Below are 16277 nucleotides of genomic sequence, written 5' to 3'. Positions count from 1 at the left end.
TAAAAAAAAAAATATTCTTAATAACTTAGATTATACTTTATTCTACATTTATTTATATGCATTTTATCTCATTCATTGTTCGATTTTTACATATGAACCGTTTACTTTGCAAGTTTATTTTCAGCAATAATAAAATAATTATGTCAAGTCTAGAAATGTTTCTATCAAATATTATATCAATATGTTATTTGATTATATGAATATCTTTTTAATAGACTGTTAAATTTAACTTAAGATATCAGCAGATGGAAATGTGATTTGAAATCTCGTATAAAGATTTTCGCGTATGTCCATTCATTAATTGAAATGCAGTTATTTTCCTTAAATATATTTTTATTTTTAAGTATACATGAAACATTTTTCAACCAGGTGACTGACCCAGCAATCTAAGTTTATAGAAATTGGACTTTACACCACTTTCATAATCAATCGTGTTACGAAATATCTTTTTTATTAGTCAAATTTTAATTTGAACAAAATATTGATATATTTTTTCAAATTATATAAATATATATATATTTTATTTGTATATTCATTCAATTTTTTTTTTGTTTACACCAAAATATAATCACAAATTAAGTGATATATTCTCATTACAAAAAAAGAAAAAAATAAACGATCCATACATATCGTTTATCAACATATATATTTGCTTTTATTAGAATACAAGATAACGACTGTTCCTCGTTACGGTTTGTAAAAAAGGTAGATTCACGGAGATATAGGATCTCTTGCGGTGTTTGAACCATGCAAGACTCCTCGTCGGAAAGAGTAGAATCGGAGTTTCGAAGTCGACCGACAAAAGAATAACATATTTCTTGTCCATTGTCTTGGAGAAGTCGTCTTACCCAAGCCAAACCAAAGGACGGGACGGGGACCTCTCTTTCTCTCACAGTTTTAAAACGTCCTACGTACGAGTCTATCGGCGACACATCGCTGACGATAAATCGTATGCGATATGTTTCTCCCTCTACTTTTATTTCTTTCTCTCTCTCTCTTCTTTTCTTTTTTTTTTTTCTTTCTTTCTCTTGTTCTTTGCAAAGTCGCGAAGGGAGGAGAGTTCGTTGTCAACGATAAAAGAAAGGGACTCGTGTGACTTTACGAAAGGACTTCCGTTCTCGCAGGTGCAGGAAAGACGCACCGTTGCTCGTATAAAAAAGAAGAGCAAACGAGAATAAGAGAGAGATAGAGAGAGAGAGAGAGAGAGAGAGAGAGAGAAAGATCATTGCAACGTTCGTTCATTGCAACGCGTTCAGGTAGACAAAGGGATCGGGAATGAAACACGCATATAAGAACGTCACGCACTATGCTCGAAACGTTCGACCAATCGGATAACGCAATCCATTTCTTTGAAACTAGAAAAAGTCAGAGGAGAAAGGGTTAGAAAATTCTTATAGGGAAACGGGCGTGGTTTTTGCTAATTATTTCATCGAAGCGTAACTGGGACTCGAAGTAATATGTAATAATATTTTATTATTGTAATGAGAGATGAACAAAAAAACGGGAGAAATTACATTTGTGTTATTAGATTTCAATGAATCCAAACGATTAGATTTATTTGTATTTTAATACTAAACGCGTACAGAGATTTAATATATATTAATATATTCCTACCGTGAGAGCGGGTCATAAAATATGTATTTTCATATAAAATGAGATTTTAACTCTAATTGGATAATGAACAATATATATATATAATATGTTATTTTATTTAAAAATTAATAATGTATATTTTATACGTTTTCACCGTATTTTCGTACAAATTACAGAATTTTAACAAATTACCACATTTTTTTTTTTAATTGCAAGACATGGTCAATTGACCGGTCATGGGGGTACGTTTAGTATTAAAATAATATCAAAATATTTCATCATATTATAAAACACGAATCAAACGTCAGATCGAAACATATCGCGTCGTTGTCATCATCATCGTCATCCACTCGTCTATCTTCAACATATATAATTGCGTTTTCAGCATCCCTTGTGCGTTAGCCCTTTTAAAGGGATAACGCGTTCGGAGACTTATCTCATAATATATTTACGGTTACGTTACTACGATCATATATTTTATCCCCAGACATACGGCGAACCTTCTTATCCTGCTACCCGTTTCTTCTCCACCCCTTTACTCACGCTATCCCACCCCACCCCCGAATGTATTATGCATTCCGTACGCGCTGTATTCTTGCATGCTCGCACGATGCATGCCGCCTCGTATAATATTTTTGACCCCAATCTATCGGCTTCATTTTGTAGATGTTTCATCTCTTACGTATTATTATTACTACCGTACTTTTTATATTCTTTTATTATAAAATATTCTTTTTTTTTTTTTTTTTATTGAGGACTATTTGAGTTTCATCCTGTAACCAATAAAAAAAAACTTTATTGAATTATTATAATAGTATTATTTGTGCGCGAGATGTTTCTATATTACGTTATTTATTTTATTAATAAACAAAAAACAAAAAATAAATAAATTTCGTGGATATTTAAAAAAGAGATAAAATTTCTCCGAAACACAGGTCTTTTTTTATTTTCTAATAAAATAAAAGGGTTAAGAAGGGTCTACTTGAATGGACGATATTTTTCTTTTCGCATGATTCTCACAGAATCTACGATTATTACTACCTCGTTTGTGATCCGAGGGGGTTCACAAGAGATAGAATTTCATTTCCGAGAATAACGTTAACGCGGTAGACGATTATGGGAATTGAAAAGGCGACGATGAAGGGGCAGAGGGGTGGAAATGCTTTTGAAAAGCGACGTTAATTAGAGCCAGTCAAGATCGATGGTCCTATCACTTTCTTTCTTTCTTTCTTCTCGCCCTATTTTTTTTTTGTGTTCTTAATTTTATTTTTCTTGTTCTTTTTCTTCAACTAATTGGGCAAGTGCTGGAGCAATTAAGGGGAAGAAATGGATGGAAAATAGTTGCGTGCCACGTGTATCTTTTTCGAAGGATAAGATTTGAAGGGAACTCTCGCGGATTTGAGAAAATAATAATGCGTTAGCGGGAGTGGAAGAGTGGGGGGGAGGGAGGAGGGGATGTTACGAAGGGAAACTCGCTAATGTCAAAATTTCATTCTCCCTCTCGGTGATCGATCATTCGAATTAGCTAACCGGGTGCATTTCATTTTTCTCTCTTCGCGCTCTAATTTGTTATTTCGATGAAAATAATTCGAGCGGAAAGACAATCCTATGACAGATTATATAATTATTAATATAATATATTGTGAATAAAAGGGAAAAATAATATTTATATAAAAATAAGAAAATTTTGACACGCATTGCAATAACTAATTAACCATCGAATTTTCAAAATTCGTACGATATCTTAATATTAAATATATCTATATACGTTGAAAAAGTAATATTAATGTAATACTTAATATAAATTTTCTAGGTGATATTTTTTTTATCCTGGAAGGGGTATATCTTAAGGCAATGTGAGTTTCATGTTACTTTCGGCTTTTTTTTTCTTTTTGTATTTTTTTTTTTTTCTTTCTTTTCCTCGCCTCATCTCGTTCTCGTTTTCCACCCACGAACAACAACCTTGCGCTTTCGCTTAAGCTACTTTTAACTTCCGAAGTTTGTCCGTTCGCGCGAGAAACAGTGGCACGTTGTCTTTCTTCTTCTTCATCTTCTTTTTCTTTTTCTTGTTTCTCTTCTTGGATCCCACTCTTATACTCTTTTCGAGCATCTTTTGTCGGCAACTTTACACTCACTGCATTATGAATACCACGATTCTTTAAGAAACTTATTCGACTTGGTCATTTTTAAAATGGAAAACCATAGAAGCAAAGTGGGTCAAAAGCTTAGGCTCGCTTTTTTTTTCATAACGTTTCGCTCGTTGATTGTAAATCATCTTATCGATTTCTTCCTCCATCCAATTTCTTTTTCTTTATTTCTCGATCACACAAATGAAATTGTATCTTACATTAAGTTAATTAAGCTAATTAATGTTAAATAAAGAAATGATCGGAACGAAAGAACTATGTCGTTTGTTTTTATTTTATTTTTTTGTTCAACTTGTCAATTCACTAAGCGCTCGTAAACGTTATTAAAAGGAATAAAAAAAAGAAATAGGTTCGATGAAACGTTTTTTTTTTTGGGAAACACTTTATATTATTCATTTTATATTACATTTTTTATTTTTCTTTTTTTCTCCTCCTCCTTAATATAATTCCTTTTACTTTTGTCGTTATTTATTATTTAATTTTATTCTTTTTCTGTCGCACAGATACATCCATACACAATTATTATTCTATTAAGATCAAGCAGACATACATATATAATGGTACCTATGAATAACATCTCAACGTTTAATCTAGATAATATTTCTTTACCGATTAAGTCGTCTCTCGTTAACTCGAACTCAGAGGGTATTAACAACAAATACAAAGAAAAGAGAGAAAATGAACAAAATGTGTGAAAGGAAAAAGAAGAATAAGAGAAAAATGAACAAATAATATATTCATAGAGAGGATATATCGTGAAAGGCAGGGGTCATAACCCCCAGTTCTCGTTTGATAGTGAGTGCCGTGTGGTGTAGCAATTAGCTTTCCTGTAGCGTACTAAATTGTCGTGACAATCGTAGCAGTATTATCTCTCTTATTTGTAGTTTATACTATTACTACTACTACTAACATTATATTATTATTATTATTATTACTAGTTCTATCACAACTAACGTACCAAGCAGAACGATCACTCAAACACCTTTCTTTGCTTTTAATTTCTTTTTATTTTTTCTTTTTTTTGTAAGTTCCTTCGCATGACGGCTGTTCAACGATACTACATATCAATGGTTATTATAAAATGTATGAATTATACATAATATTATACACATATACTAGAGAAAAATAATATTTAGAACTTTTTCTTATCTCGACGATTTGATCATCACGCGTTCTGGTTACAAAAATGTAATGACCGTGTGCAAGATCGTATGCATTTTCGTTGCAACAACGACAACAACGATGCTTCCGTGTTATAGAAAATAATAAATCGGAACGAGACTGTAACGCCGGGACTAGATATAATCGAATGTTCCACGAAAAATTTTAACTTAGTCGCAAATATTTTGTCGGAAGTGGTTTTTTTTCTTTCTTTCTTTTTTTTTTTTTGGTTTTTTTGTTTTTTTTTTTCGACGTAATTTTTACGAGTACCTTCGTCGAAAAAAAGAAAAAAAAAAAAAGGATAGGAAAAAAGAGAGGAGCAAAAAAATGATAAAATTGAAGAAGGGGTATGGAGGAATGTAAATCACGCTCGATTTACGGAACGCATGGGTGATCTTTTTTATGTTTTATTCAATAGGCGAACGGAAGCATTAATTGCGAACCGTGCCATATTTCTTTCTCTAGTTTTATTTTTGTTTCTTTTTAGTTTTTTTCGGTTTTTTTTTTCCATTTTTTATCTTTTCTTCCTATTTTTTCCTGTATTTTAACGCTTCGAACGTATCGTCGTAAACACCGATATCGTTCGTTCTATTCGTTCTATTCGTTCGTTCGTTCGTTCTTTCGTTCTATTCGTACGTTTGTACGCATATTTTCAGCTTCGATTTTTCTGTTCGAAGTTGACTGTCGTAACTTGAAATATCAGGAAATTTAAAGAGTCTGAAATAGCACAAATCGTTTTCTCTCTCTCTGTCTCTCTCTCTCTCTCTTTCTCTTTTTCTTTTTTATTTTTCTTTTAGCTTAACGCACGAGACACGTAAGTAAGTGTATACTTGTAGGAAATATACAGGTATAATACAACAACCGAACCTTCTCTTTCGTATGTTAGTTCGTTTTCTCGTTGCTGCTGCTTTCCTCTTACATATTTCGTATTTGGGAACGTACTACGCGACTCGGTGTATAATTTATTATACCTAACGATGTTAGTCGTTCTAACTCGAAACTCGTAATGATATTCTGCACGAGTGAAAGGAAGGAGAAAGATTGAGAGAGAAGAGTAGAAGCTCATTGTAGGTCTGAAAATGGAATATAAGTTTGCGTTCGAACGAGATAGTAATTTGTTTCTTTTTTCTTTTTTTTTTTCATAAAATTCTAAAATAAATTAAAATTACGATCAACAATTATGGAATAAAAGAATCGATGTGATTCTTTGAGAATAATTAATAATTATATTACGAAACGTATATTAAAAAATATGATGAGATGAAAAAAAAGAACAATCACGTAAACTTTACGTAAAAAATGAATTGCAATTGGACACGTATTTTCGATGTTTAATAATAAACATTTACAATCTCAATATATAAGATTGTATTTCATACGTCTTTTACATCGCTTTAAAACTATTAATTTTATCTATGAATTATAGGTTTCGTTAACCTTAACAACGTAGACACGCCTCTAAACGTTTAGAAACTTGCCTCTCGGTGGATAGTAACGTAATTTGGGTCGTGTTTCAAACTGTCCTCGTACGATATTCGACGATTTTACGGGAACGTTAATTGATGTGGCCAAGTATGAGACTGCAAATTACCACCCATCCATGCAGATTATGTTATTCATTTTTTTCTTCTTCTCTTCGTAATTTTTTGTCTTGTCCCTTCTTCTTCTTCTTCTTTTTAGTTTTTTTTTTCTGCACTCATTTTCTTCGACGAAGTAAGAAAACCTTCGTCGAGTGTCACGATGATGGATTATAACCAGATATTAAAACTTCGATAAGTGTTCTTTCGTAATATTATAGTACGTTGACCCTGTTTCTTCTTTTTTTTTTCTTTTTTTTTTTCAATTTTTTGTCCCTATACTTTCGAACAAACTAATGTAATTTAAGTTTTTCTCTATTTTTTGTTTATTTGTTTCATCTTATTACTATAAAATACAAGATAATATAATAGTATTTTGTATCCGTACAATTGAATTTCTATTGTCACTTTTTCATTGATTGTAAATAAATAATTAAACATTTGAATTAACCCTTGTACGTTAAAAAGAAACGAATTAAATATCTGAATTTTGTCAGGAGATTTTAAAGTCAAGGGGCTTCTATGCTTTGTAGTGCCCCGGACGTTATCTTCGATGTCATCCACAGAAATTACATTTCAACCTAAACCCTCCACCTCCACCTCCTCCTTCTCTTCTTTCTCCTCTTCCTCCTACAGCACCCTTTTGTTCTTTCTTTTTCCCCCTTTTTTTTTTTTTTACAAGGGACACGCATGTATACGTTGAAATTCGTCGAAAGCTTATGTATTATTATACTTACGTGTTAGGCATAACTATATAGCAGTAGTCGTCTCCTTCATGTCGGTGACGTAAGCTTCGCGTGCTTAATTAGTTAACCGTTTCATCGAGATCATGATCGCGATACATACCAAAGTTGGTGGTAGATCGTCGTGTGTATAAAATCGTAATAGAAATACGATTTTAATTACCGAACCCTCAAGCCAGAATCGAAGGTAAATTAATTGGAAATTTTTTCTGGTTTATTGGTGATTTAATAAGAGAAGGAAGAATGGTAAAAAAAAAAAAAAAATATATGTATATAAACATATGTATATATTATATATATACAGTTTTAAATAATAATACTCTATCCATGGCCATGAGAGAGAAAACTCACGGAATTTAGTTTAAAATATAGATATATTAAGTAGAAATGTTTTTAATTGAATTTTTTACGAGATTAACGAATTAATATATATATATATATGTACACATGCATTTAAAAAAAAAAAGATCGCATAAAATTTGTCCAAGTATATTTAATTGAAAAGTATGCAGAGAATATAGGGAAGACAAGCTGAAAAAATAATGAGAGTAAAATAGAAAGCAAGCTGGAAAGCCAGGAAAGATTTTTCTCTACTTTTGTGTTAAATTTCGAAGGGCAGAGAAAAATTAAAAAGGGGTTGGAGGCAGACGAAGGAAATCAAGAGAAGGATCCACGAGAATGAAAATTTATGTGAAATTCCCATGGTCGAGCTAACTTGCAGTCCGTACATATATAATACGTACATACATATATATATATATACATACATGTATGCATACGGTTTTTGCGTTATGTATCGCATCATGCGCGAGCGAATCCGAATTTTGCTTTTGACATTTGTCGTCGCTTTCGGAGAACCAACCAACGGCGGTCTTTAATTTAGTTTATATTTTAATTGCTTTTAACGTCGAAATTACCGCGTTTACCGAGAATGTAATATAAGAAAATAAAAAAAAAAAGATAAAAAAAAAGAAAGAAAAAGAAGAACGAAAATAAAAATACATTCCCGAATTAAAGACAAATTTTGTCGTAGCGGGAAAATTACATTATATTATTATATTTAAATGATTAAAAAGGGATATTATTATTATTATTATTATTATTATTATTATTATTATTATTATTATTATTATATTCGAAGAGGTGAAATAAATTTTCCTTTTCAACGTTAGCGGTTGGTTTACGATAACATTTGAATTACTAATATCTCACATTTATATTACGTTTATAACCGCATTGCGTCTATATTGCGCATAGAACGCAATGCGAACGATCTAATCGCTCGTCGCGAATGCATTCTACTAGAGGGCCGGCTAACAAATATCAAATGCCATAGAAATACCAAATGGGTGCGATAAGTTACGCGTACGCGATAGTGCCAATGACACCTCGGGAAAAGCAAATAGTTTTCGTTGGATTATGCCATAAGTATGTATATAATCGTTTAATAATCGATCCATATAGAATGCTCATACCTAACGGCTAGTTTATCTAGCTGGCGTTTTGTAAAAAAAAAAAAAAAAAAAAAAAAAAAAAAAACCTTTTTTTTTTTTTTTTTCCAAATTGTTAAACGATAGGCGCCATCAAAAAATCATTCCTCGTAAATCTATTTTTTTTTTTTCATTTTTTTTAATTTTTTTTTTCAATAGATAACACCATCGAGCAGCGCATTCGTACGGGTAGATAAAATGAAAAGTAAAAAAAAAAGGGAAAATAATAAATAAAGGAAAGAAGAAAAAAATATATAAATGATAGATCGCGTAACTCGTTCGGTTAAACGAAATTTGCTTTCGAGTTGGTCAAAATATCAGTGTATCGAATGAATAAAAAAAAAAAAGAAAAAAACAGAAGAAAAGAAAAAAAATACAAATACTCAAACAAACACCTCGACTAATCACCGTTCACCTCTCACTCCGTATATATATATATATATCTAAAACTCCGTTCTAGCGAACGTCAATCTCTCTCTTTCCCCCTGTTGCGAATAGCATGCGAGCGTGAAACTACGAAAACGTATATACCATTTCGATTTCGGACGTTTTACCGAACACGCTCGTCGATTTATTTAACCCGGCAAGCACTAGAGGTTTTTGTATGAATGAGAGTGAGAAAGAACAAAAAAAGAGAGAGAGAGAGAGAGAGAGAGAGAGAGAGAGAGAGAGAGAGAGAGAGTAATAGGAGAAGAAGTTTGGTTGTGGAAAAGTGGGAGGACAGGTGAGGTGAGGTGAGGTGTGGTGAGGCGAGACGAGACGAGACGAGACGAAACGAGGCGTCGCGTTTTCTACAAAAGGGAGTGGAAAATCGAGAGAACGGGAGAAAGAGAAGAGAGAGAAGAGAAAGAGAGAGAGAGAGGAAAAGAGAGAGTCTCTAACCGCTCGCACAGAATGTCTACGTGAGTGTTGCTAGAGGGTGTGGAATTTTGGTGGAAGTATCGGAGTAGGAGGTGGGGTAAGGTAGAAGGGGATGAGGAGTGTATCGAGGGGGTTGTTGGACGTTTCAGGTTGATGCCACACCGGTACTGGACGCAATTTGAGAGCAATCGACTGAACGACACGACGCAAATCAAAGCCGCTGCCGAAGCTCGGAAACTGCACCACCACCACCACCACCACCACCGCCACCTACTCAGCACTAGTAGTAGTAGTAGTAGTCACCTTCACAATCGTCACATATTCTTCCCATCTTTTTTCTTTTCAACTTATTATTTCATCCACCTGTCCCCCTCCTTCCCTCCCCCGCGTCCTTTTTAATTTCTATCCAAGTTTTCTTCTTTACGCGTGGTGGTGTTGGTAACGACGATTTTCGAGTCCGATCGACAGATTGCATTGCTGCACGATAAATGAATGGATGATGCATCATCACTATCGGTATTTCCTAACAGAAATAAAACACGTCATCCGAATGTACATTATTACATTGATATTACATTGTTGTTAATTGAATCGATCGTTTTTATATGAACGTTAGATGTGTGTGAGAAAATGCGTCTGTTAATTACGAGATCATTCTATTGCTCGCTTATTACTCGAGAATAGATTTTAACGATGAGAATCAATTGAAGATATATATACTGTTAAGATCGAGAACGATCTTTCGATGAATTTTCTAACGAACGTTCTATTGTATAATATAGTTCAATTAATAACTAAATGTGTCGGGGGCGGAGAAAAAACATTTGTTTTCTTCGATATACGTGGATCGAGAAAGATTATCATCTGACTGATATTTTTTTCTGAAATGTAATTTAAACGCTCGTTGGACGTTCACAATCGAATAAAAATGACAACAAAGATAATCGTATCTTGGATAGGAGGAATGAATAATTACGAATCATTTTTATAAATTTTCTTTTTTTTTCAATTTTTCGCATATGTCGCATATGCATTTAAATATTACAATCGTTGTGTAGAAAATTATAAAATTTGTGTTTATCGATAGTAGGAGGGATTTATTTCTCTTGCCAATCCATCACCTCCCCACACCCCCTCCTTCCCGCGTGAAATCTCTGTCAATAGAATTCGCGAGACTAGTAGGTATAATTACTCGATTTCAATCTAACTCAACTAGGCAAAGGTTAATCGCGAGTATCAACCGACCGACCGATACCGGCTTTAAATTGATCTGTTTACGATAAAAGCAGCGACTATACTATTCTGTAGAATAGATTCAACATAGAGGCAACCAACGACCATACGAAATTCTCCAAACTTGTAGCTACTCGTGATTTTGAAGAGGTCTTTCCTTTCGGACGAACGAACACGAGAGAGAGAGAGAGAGAGAGAAAGAGAAAGAGAGAGACAGATAGACAGCAGGTTTCTATCTCGTGCAAACGCTTTTAACGAGAGTACGACACTTCTCTACTACCCTGTACCTACTCAATTTGTACTCGACTCGACTCGTTAAGCGTTTATAACGCTCCGTGTCACCATAGTCCACCCCAAAAAGTTAAGATTTTAATCTACTTTATTTGTTAAATTATTTCTTCCCTTTTTTTTTCTTTCTCTCTCTATCTCTCTTTCATCTTTTTTTTATTCATTTACGTTTATATCACGATGTAGAGAGGCAAAATAAAAACAAAAATAAAATTGAAAATATGAATAGCCTTTAGAAGAAGAATTCGAAAGCGTAACAATTTAGCGAATACCGGAAGGGTTAAAACGTGTTTGCTTATCAAAATGCAAGATATTTGGAAAAAATATATAATCGAGTTATAGGAATAAAATACGAGGCCGTAGCAGCAGCAGCAGCAACAGCAGCAGCTAACCCGCTTTTTCATTCACCAAACGTTGACATAACCAATTTTTCTCTGAGGAAAAACAAATATGCTCAACATCGGACTTTAGATCCGAAAGTCAATTTTTGCACTTTCCATCTTTTTCTTCTTTCTTTTCGTTAATGTCCTTTTATTTGGCAATATATTCTTTTGGTTTTTTATGGCAAAAAAAAAAAAGAAAAGAACAAATTCGTACGAGAAAAACACGATACAAAATTTAAACGCCAATTTTCTTCTCGCTCATTTCCTTTTGTTATACTTTTTCTTTTTTTCAAAATAAGAGATCAAACTAACTGGAACACATTTAATGTCTTCGTTTATAGTCTGATGAAACGCTCGTTGACCCTGTTTAACAATATGCGCTTCTCTGCCCGTCATACTCGTCCGATTGGTAAAAATGTAAATTACACGGTTTTATCGTCGCTTCTTATATTCTGTCTTCTTCTTCATCCATTCGTCTGTTATAAAGTTACAACCTTTTATTCGTAGGTCTCGTACGACATACGTCAACGAATAACCAGACGTTTTCCCTTTAAGCATTCACTCAGTTAGAAACTCCATTTTCAGCAGTTTCCCCGTCGAACCGATTATTTGCGTATCTCTTCATTCCTCGTCCTACTCTTCCTCGTCTTTTATCATTTTATTCCTTAACTTTTCTTTCTTTTTATTCTCGCTCTTTGTTCTCATTCACACCACCATGCAACGTTCTAATTCTAGACAGAAACATGGTCAACATCTTTTTATATTTCTCTCTCTCTCTCTCTCTCTCTCTCTCTCTCTCTCTCTCTCTCTCTCTTATTTCATTCAATCTTCTCAATAAACGGAGAAAAAGGGTTAATATGACTTGATAAAGAAACGAGGAGAATAACCGGATAAATAATACAACGTAACATATGTTTATGAATACAAACGAGCAATAAATAAATCTATTACGATGTTTCTTCCCTAACGCGAGTAATTTTGTTTATAACCGCGAGATCTTAAATTAGTCCTATTCTTTTTTATTATTAACAGCTACTAGTAGTACACGAATTGTAAGAGTATGTTTTTTTTTTGTACCGTAAAAATATTTTCAACTCGTTGAGACTGAATTGTTACTGTCTGATGAATTCTATTTGAAATGAATTCATTTATTCTTGCGTCATTTGTACGTTGAACGCGTATCCCGTATCGTGGTATATATTCGTCTACACAATGAGATGCGTAGTAGAAACTAAAATATGAAAAGAAAATGTTGCTTGTTCTCTTTGCGCGATCGCGTTAAAAAGTTTTAAGTAGCACGAGCCGGGGTTACCGGTGGAGTGACTCTCGAGTACTGTATTAAACTGTAACACGATATATCATGCTTGAAAGTAAATATCCGGAGGTAGTTTAGAAACAAAAGTTTTATCTTTTACTAAGGTGAAACTTTTACCGTTACATATATAATAAAAATTTCAATTCCTATTTATAGGTGTAGTACACATGGAAATGATTTTATATTTCTAAGGGCGGAAATTTTTGACCATAATATCGATCGGAGGTGGAGGCAGTTTGAAGGGGAGGGAGGGTGGGTTCGTTCGTTCGTTTCCACCGACCAAAGTTTAACCGTTACGAACAAAAGAATATGAATAACGACGGAAGTATGGGTACCCAAAAACGCGGCGATAACTAAAAGCCAGAATTGATTTTTGTTATTCGATTAAAAAATACCATCGATATTTTGCATATTTTTGTTTAATTCAATATTCTAACACTTTATTACATTTTGTTTCTTTATTATTCATTTCCAGATGCACTGAAGAGAGGCAGTTAATTCCAACGTTTTTGCTATTAAGAGAAGTAGAAGAGAAAAAAAAGAAGAAGGAAAAATGAAATATTTGACGTTGTCGTTCGTTCTTTTCCTCTTGAACACCGTTTTTTGCGTCGAGTGGAAACACAGCGCGATCTTGGACAATAATTTTCTCGTTCTGTGGACACCAGGCGACAAGGAAGTAACTTTCGAGATTCAAGTGAAGACCCTTGGTTATGTCGGGCTCGGTTTCAAGAAGGAGGATGGTCGAGAGGGAGCTGACATGGTTATTGGTTGGGTGGACAACAACGGTCAGGTTCATCTACAAGTAAGTACTTCCCTCTAAACTTTTCGCTCAATTTTCAGTATTGAGAAATATCGTAAATATCGTTGTTTATATCTATCTGACAAATTAAATTTCGTAGTTTCTTGTATAGTCGATTCAATTTTAATTTTTATATAATAAAAGTCGATTATCAAATACGAATGATAACGACGAATAAATCCTACTCGTCTAATTACTTTTGATCGAATAAAAAAATATTTCATTCATAGAAAAAAAAATATATATATTTATTTTTAAAACGTTAATGTCGCTGCTAACGATGAACTATAATAATTCTGTATCACATTCCAACGAATAAAGCAACAAACGATGTAAACTCTCGGACGATTATTATCATTGAGATTACGCATCCTCGCTCGATTACCACCACTCGCGGGTGCAGAGAATATAATCATATAATTATTTCCAAGCTACCGACGCTATATATACATACACATATATACACATAAATGCATACATACGTTATTGTTGATATGTCTGGTAGTAACACGCACGCGTTTACATTATAATACGATTGTGTATATACGTAGAGATGAAAATACCTTTGTAGCATATCAATTACGCGGGGGTGAAAGAGAAAGAAAAAAAGAAAGAGAGAGATGATGGATAATCATAGTCGTTTCGTAGTTAAGTAACGGTTCTCTCTCGTTTCGATCGGTCGTATCGATAGTTATGGATCCCAGCATCGAAAGCTGCGCGGCCTTTCATTAAATCTCGATTCCTCCTCAATTTTAATCTCGATTCAACAAGGCGACATACCTTCTTGATACTTTCTCGATACCTTCTCGAAGAAGTAGCTCGTAGTAAGAGCTTCGCGAAAAATGATTGTCGATAATCGGTCATCGTTTTCGCACCGAGTCATGTATCTACATCGAATCGAGTATTCATGAATTATTCATGTTCTCCCTCTCTCTTTTTTCTTTTTTTTTTTTCTCCCTTCACTCTTTATCTTTATCTTTCAGCAACCGAGCTCATTATCGGTGAACGCGAGAATAAAATTTCAAGTGTCCTTGCTCGCGAATGTCCTCGATAAATTTATATCAATTGTCTATCGATCGTTACGATCATTAACCATGTTTAATATCATGCTCATTTATTTTTTTTTTTGAATAATTTAATACTCGATATTATATATCTCTCGAATCTTTGCAATGATTCGTTTTTATGTGTTAATTTTATATGAATAAATATATATAAGAACGATATAAAAAGAAACTTAATTTTCAGAATGCTTACTTTTGAAAACGATTAGGCGTGCTGCGATTCGTCATGTATCGTGTTTCACGTAGACTAAATGACTTCGTTCTATGTTAAGTCATTGACAAAGAAAACAGGAAGGAGCGATGTGTTATCTCAGTATCTGAACTAAGAAGAAAAGCAACGGAATATAATCTCTATCTCTTTCTCCAACTGTCTATCTTGTTATTTTTTTTATCAAGCCTTGTACGATACCACTTCAGCCAACAGCAGCATCTTCTTCTTCAACATCGTGCCAAGTATATACGAGACACGTGATATGTTTTCTCTCCCTTTCCCACTTCTTCCTTTTTCTTTTCTCGGACATGTCATAGTTCCATTAATAGAAACCCGTAAAAGTTTAGCTGTCAGCCACACCACACATACTGCCGAATATATTTTTCAAGACCAGCCGTGCGAAAAACTCCTTTTATTCTTCGAGCAAATGCTTTTTTTTTTTTTTTTATTTTCTTTTCTTCTTCTTCTTCTTCTTTTACCCACCCTCTCCTACTCTAATTTTTTTTCCATTTCTCCTTTTTTTTTTTCTTTAGATCGTTCGCCGCAAGATTTTTTTGCCAGAGACTTCTTCTTCTTCTTCTTCTTCTTAACTTTTACGAGTCCCACGAGTCGTTCTCATCTTTCGACCTTCTCCGGCAACGTTCGAGAATGTCACGTACGATTGCGAATAAAAAATGAAGACTGGAAATATAAAAAGTAACAGAGACATCTGTTATATTTTAACCAACAAATCAATGGTGTCATTATTATTTTATTCGTTAAAAATCGAGTAGAAATTTTTTTTTCTTTTTTTTTACACACAACGACCTTCGTAACGTCAATCAACATTTTACACGCGATGATCGGTAATAGTGTTTTTGATCGTCGTAGTGAAAAAAGATAATATCTCCTTTTACGGTACTTTTCACAAAACTAAGAAACACCACGCATTGTTACCCCCGCCGCGTCATTCGCAAAACAAACAAAACGAAAACTGAGGAAAGAAAGTAAAAAAAATTAATGATAATACGCGAACAAACCGTATCTTACCTTTCAATGATATACGTCTTCACCGAACTGTCAAATCGTACGACACGGTTATTTATTCCTCGGCTTCGAAGATTGGTTCAGCGAACTGCAACAGCTTCGGCCTTCTTTCACGCTTATACTTCCGACACACCTTCTTTTTATAATTCCTTATAAAATGGAAAACAGTGAGTAGAGTTGAGTACCGGTTGGTGGAAACAAAAAGAAAAAGAAAAAGAAAAATAAAAAGAAAACGAAAAGGAAAAAGATAAAGATAAAGATAAAGAGAGACATCGATGCGATATAGAAAAGCAATCTTCTCGTCTGGCGACTCCTTCATAGCGGGTTTAACCAAGAAGAGAACGAACTGCTTCTATGTATCTATCTAAAATATATATATATATATA

General features: G+C 33.7%; 1 protein-coding gene across 8 annotated transcripts in view; it reads left to right on the top strand.

Moving 5' to 3' along the window:
* The window catches only part of LOC106784487 (MOXD1 homolog 2), a 177790-nt gene that overhangs the window by 84884 nt on the left and 76629 nt on the right, over nucleotides 1-16277 (top strand). For all 8 annotated transcript variants that reach the window (XM_014744083.1, XM_014744086.1, XM_014744087.1 and 5 more), the window contains one exon: nucleotides 13267-13593. In XM_014744083.1, coding sequence (XP_014599569.1) covers nucleotides 13345-13593 — 249 coding nt within the window. In that variant the 5' untranslated portion in view covers nucleotides 13267-13344. The remainder of the gene's footprint in view (nucleotides 1-13266; nucleotides 13594-16277) is intronic.

The sequence above is a fragment of the Polistes canadensis genome, unplaced genomic scaffold (assembly GCF_001313835.1).
Source record: "Polistes canadensis isolate GaletaPanama2010 unplaced genomic scaffold, ASM131383v1 scaffold_36, whole genome shotgun sequence".
In the NCBI taxonomy this organism is placed as follows: Eukaryota; Metazoa; Arthropoda; class Insecta; order Hymenoptera; family Vespidae; genus Polistes; species Polistes canadensis.
This window is presented reverse-complemented; position numbering and strand designations above follow the sequence as displayed.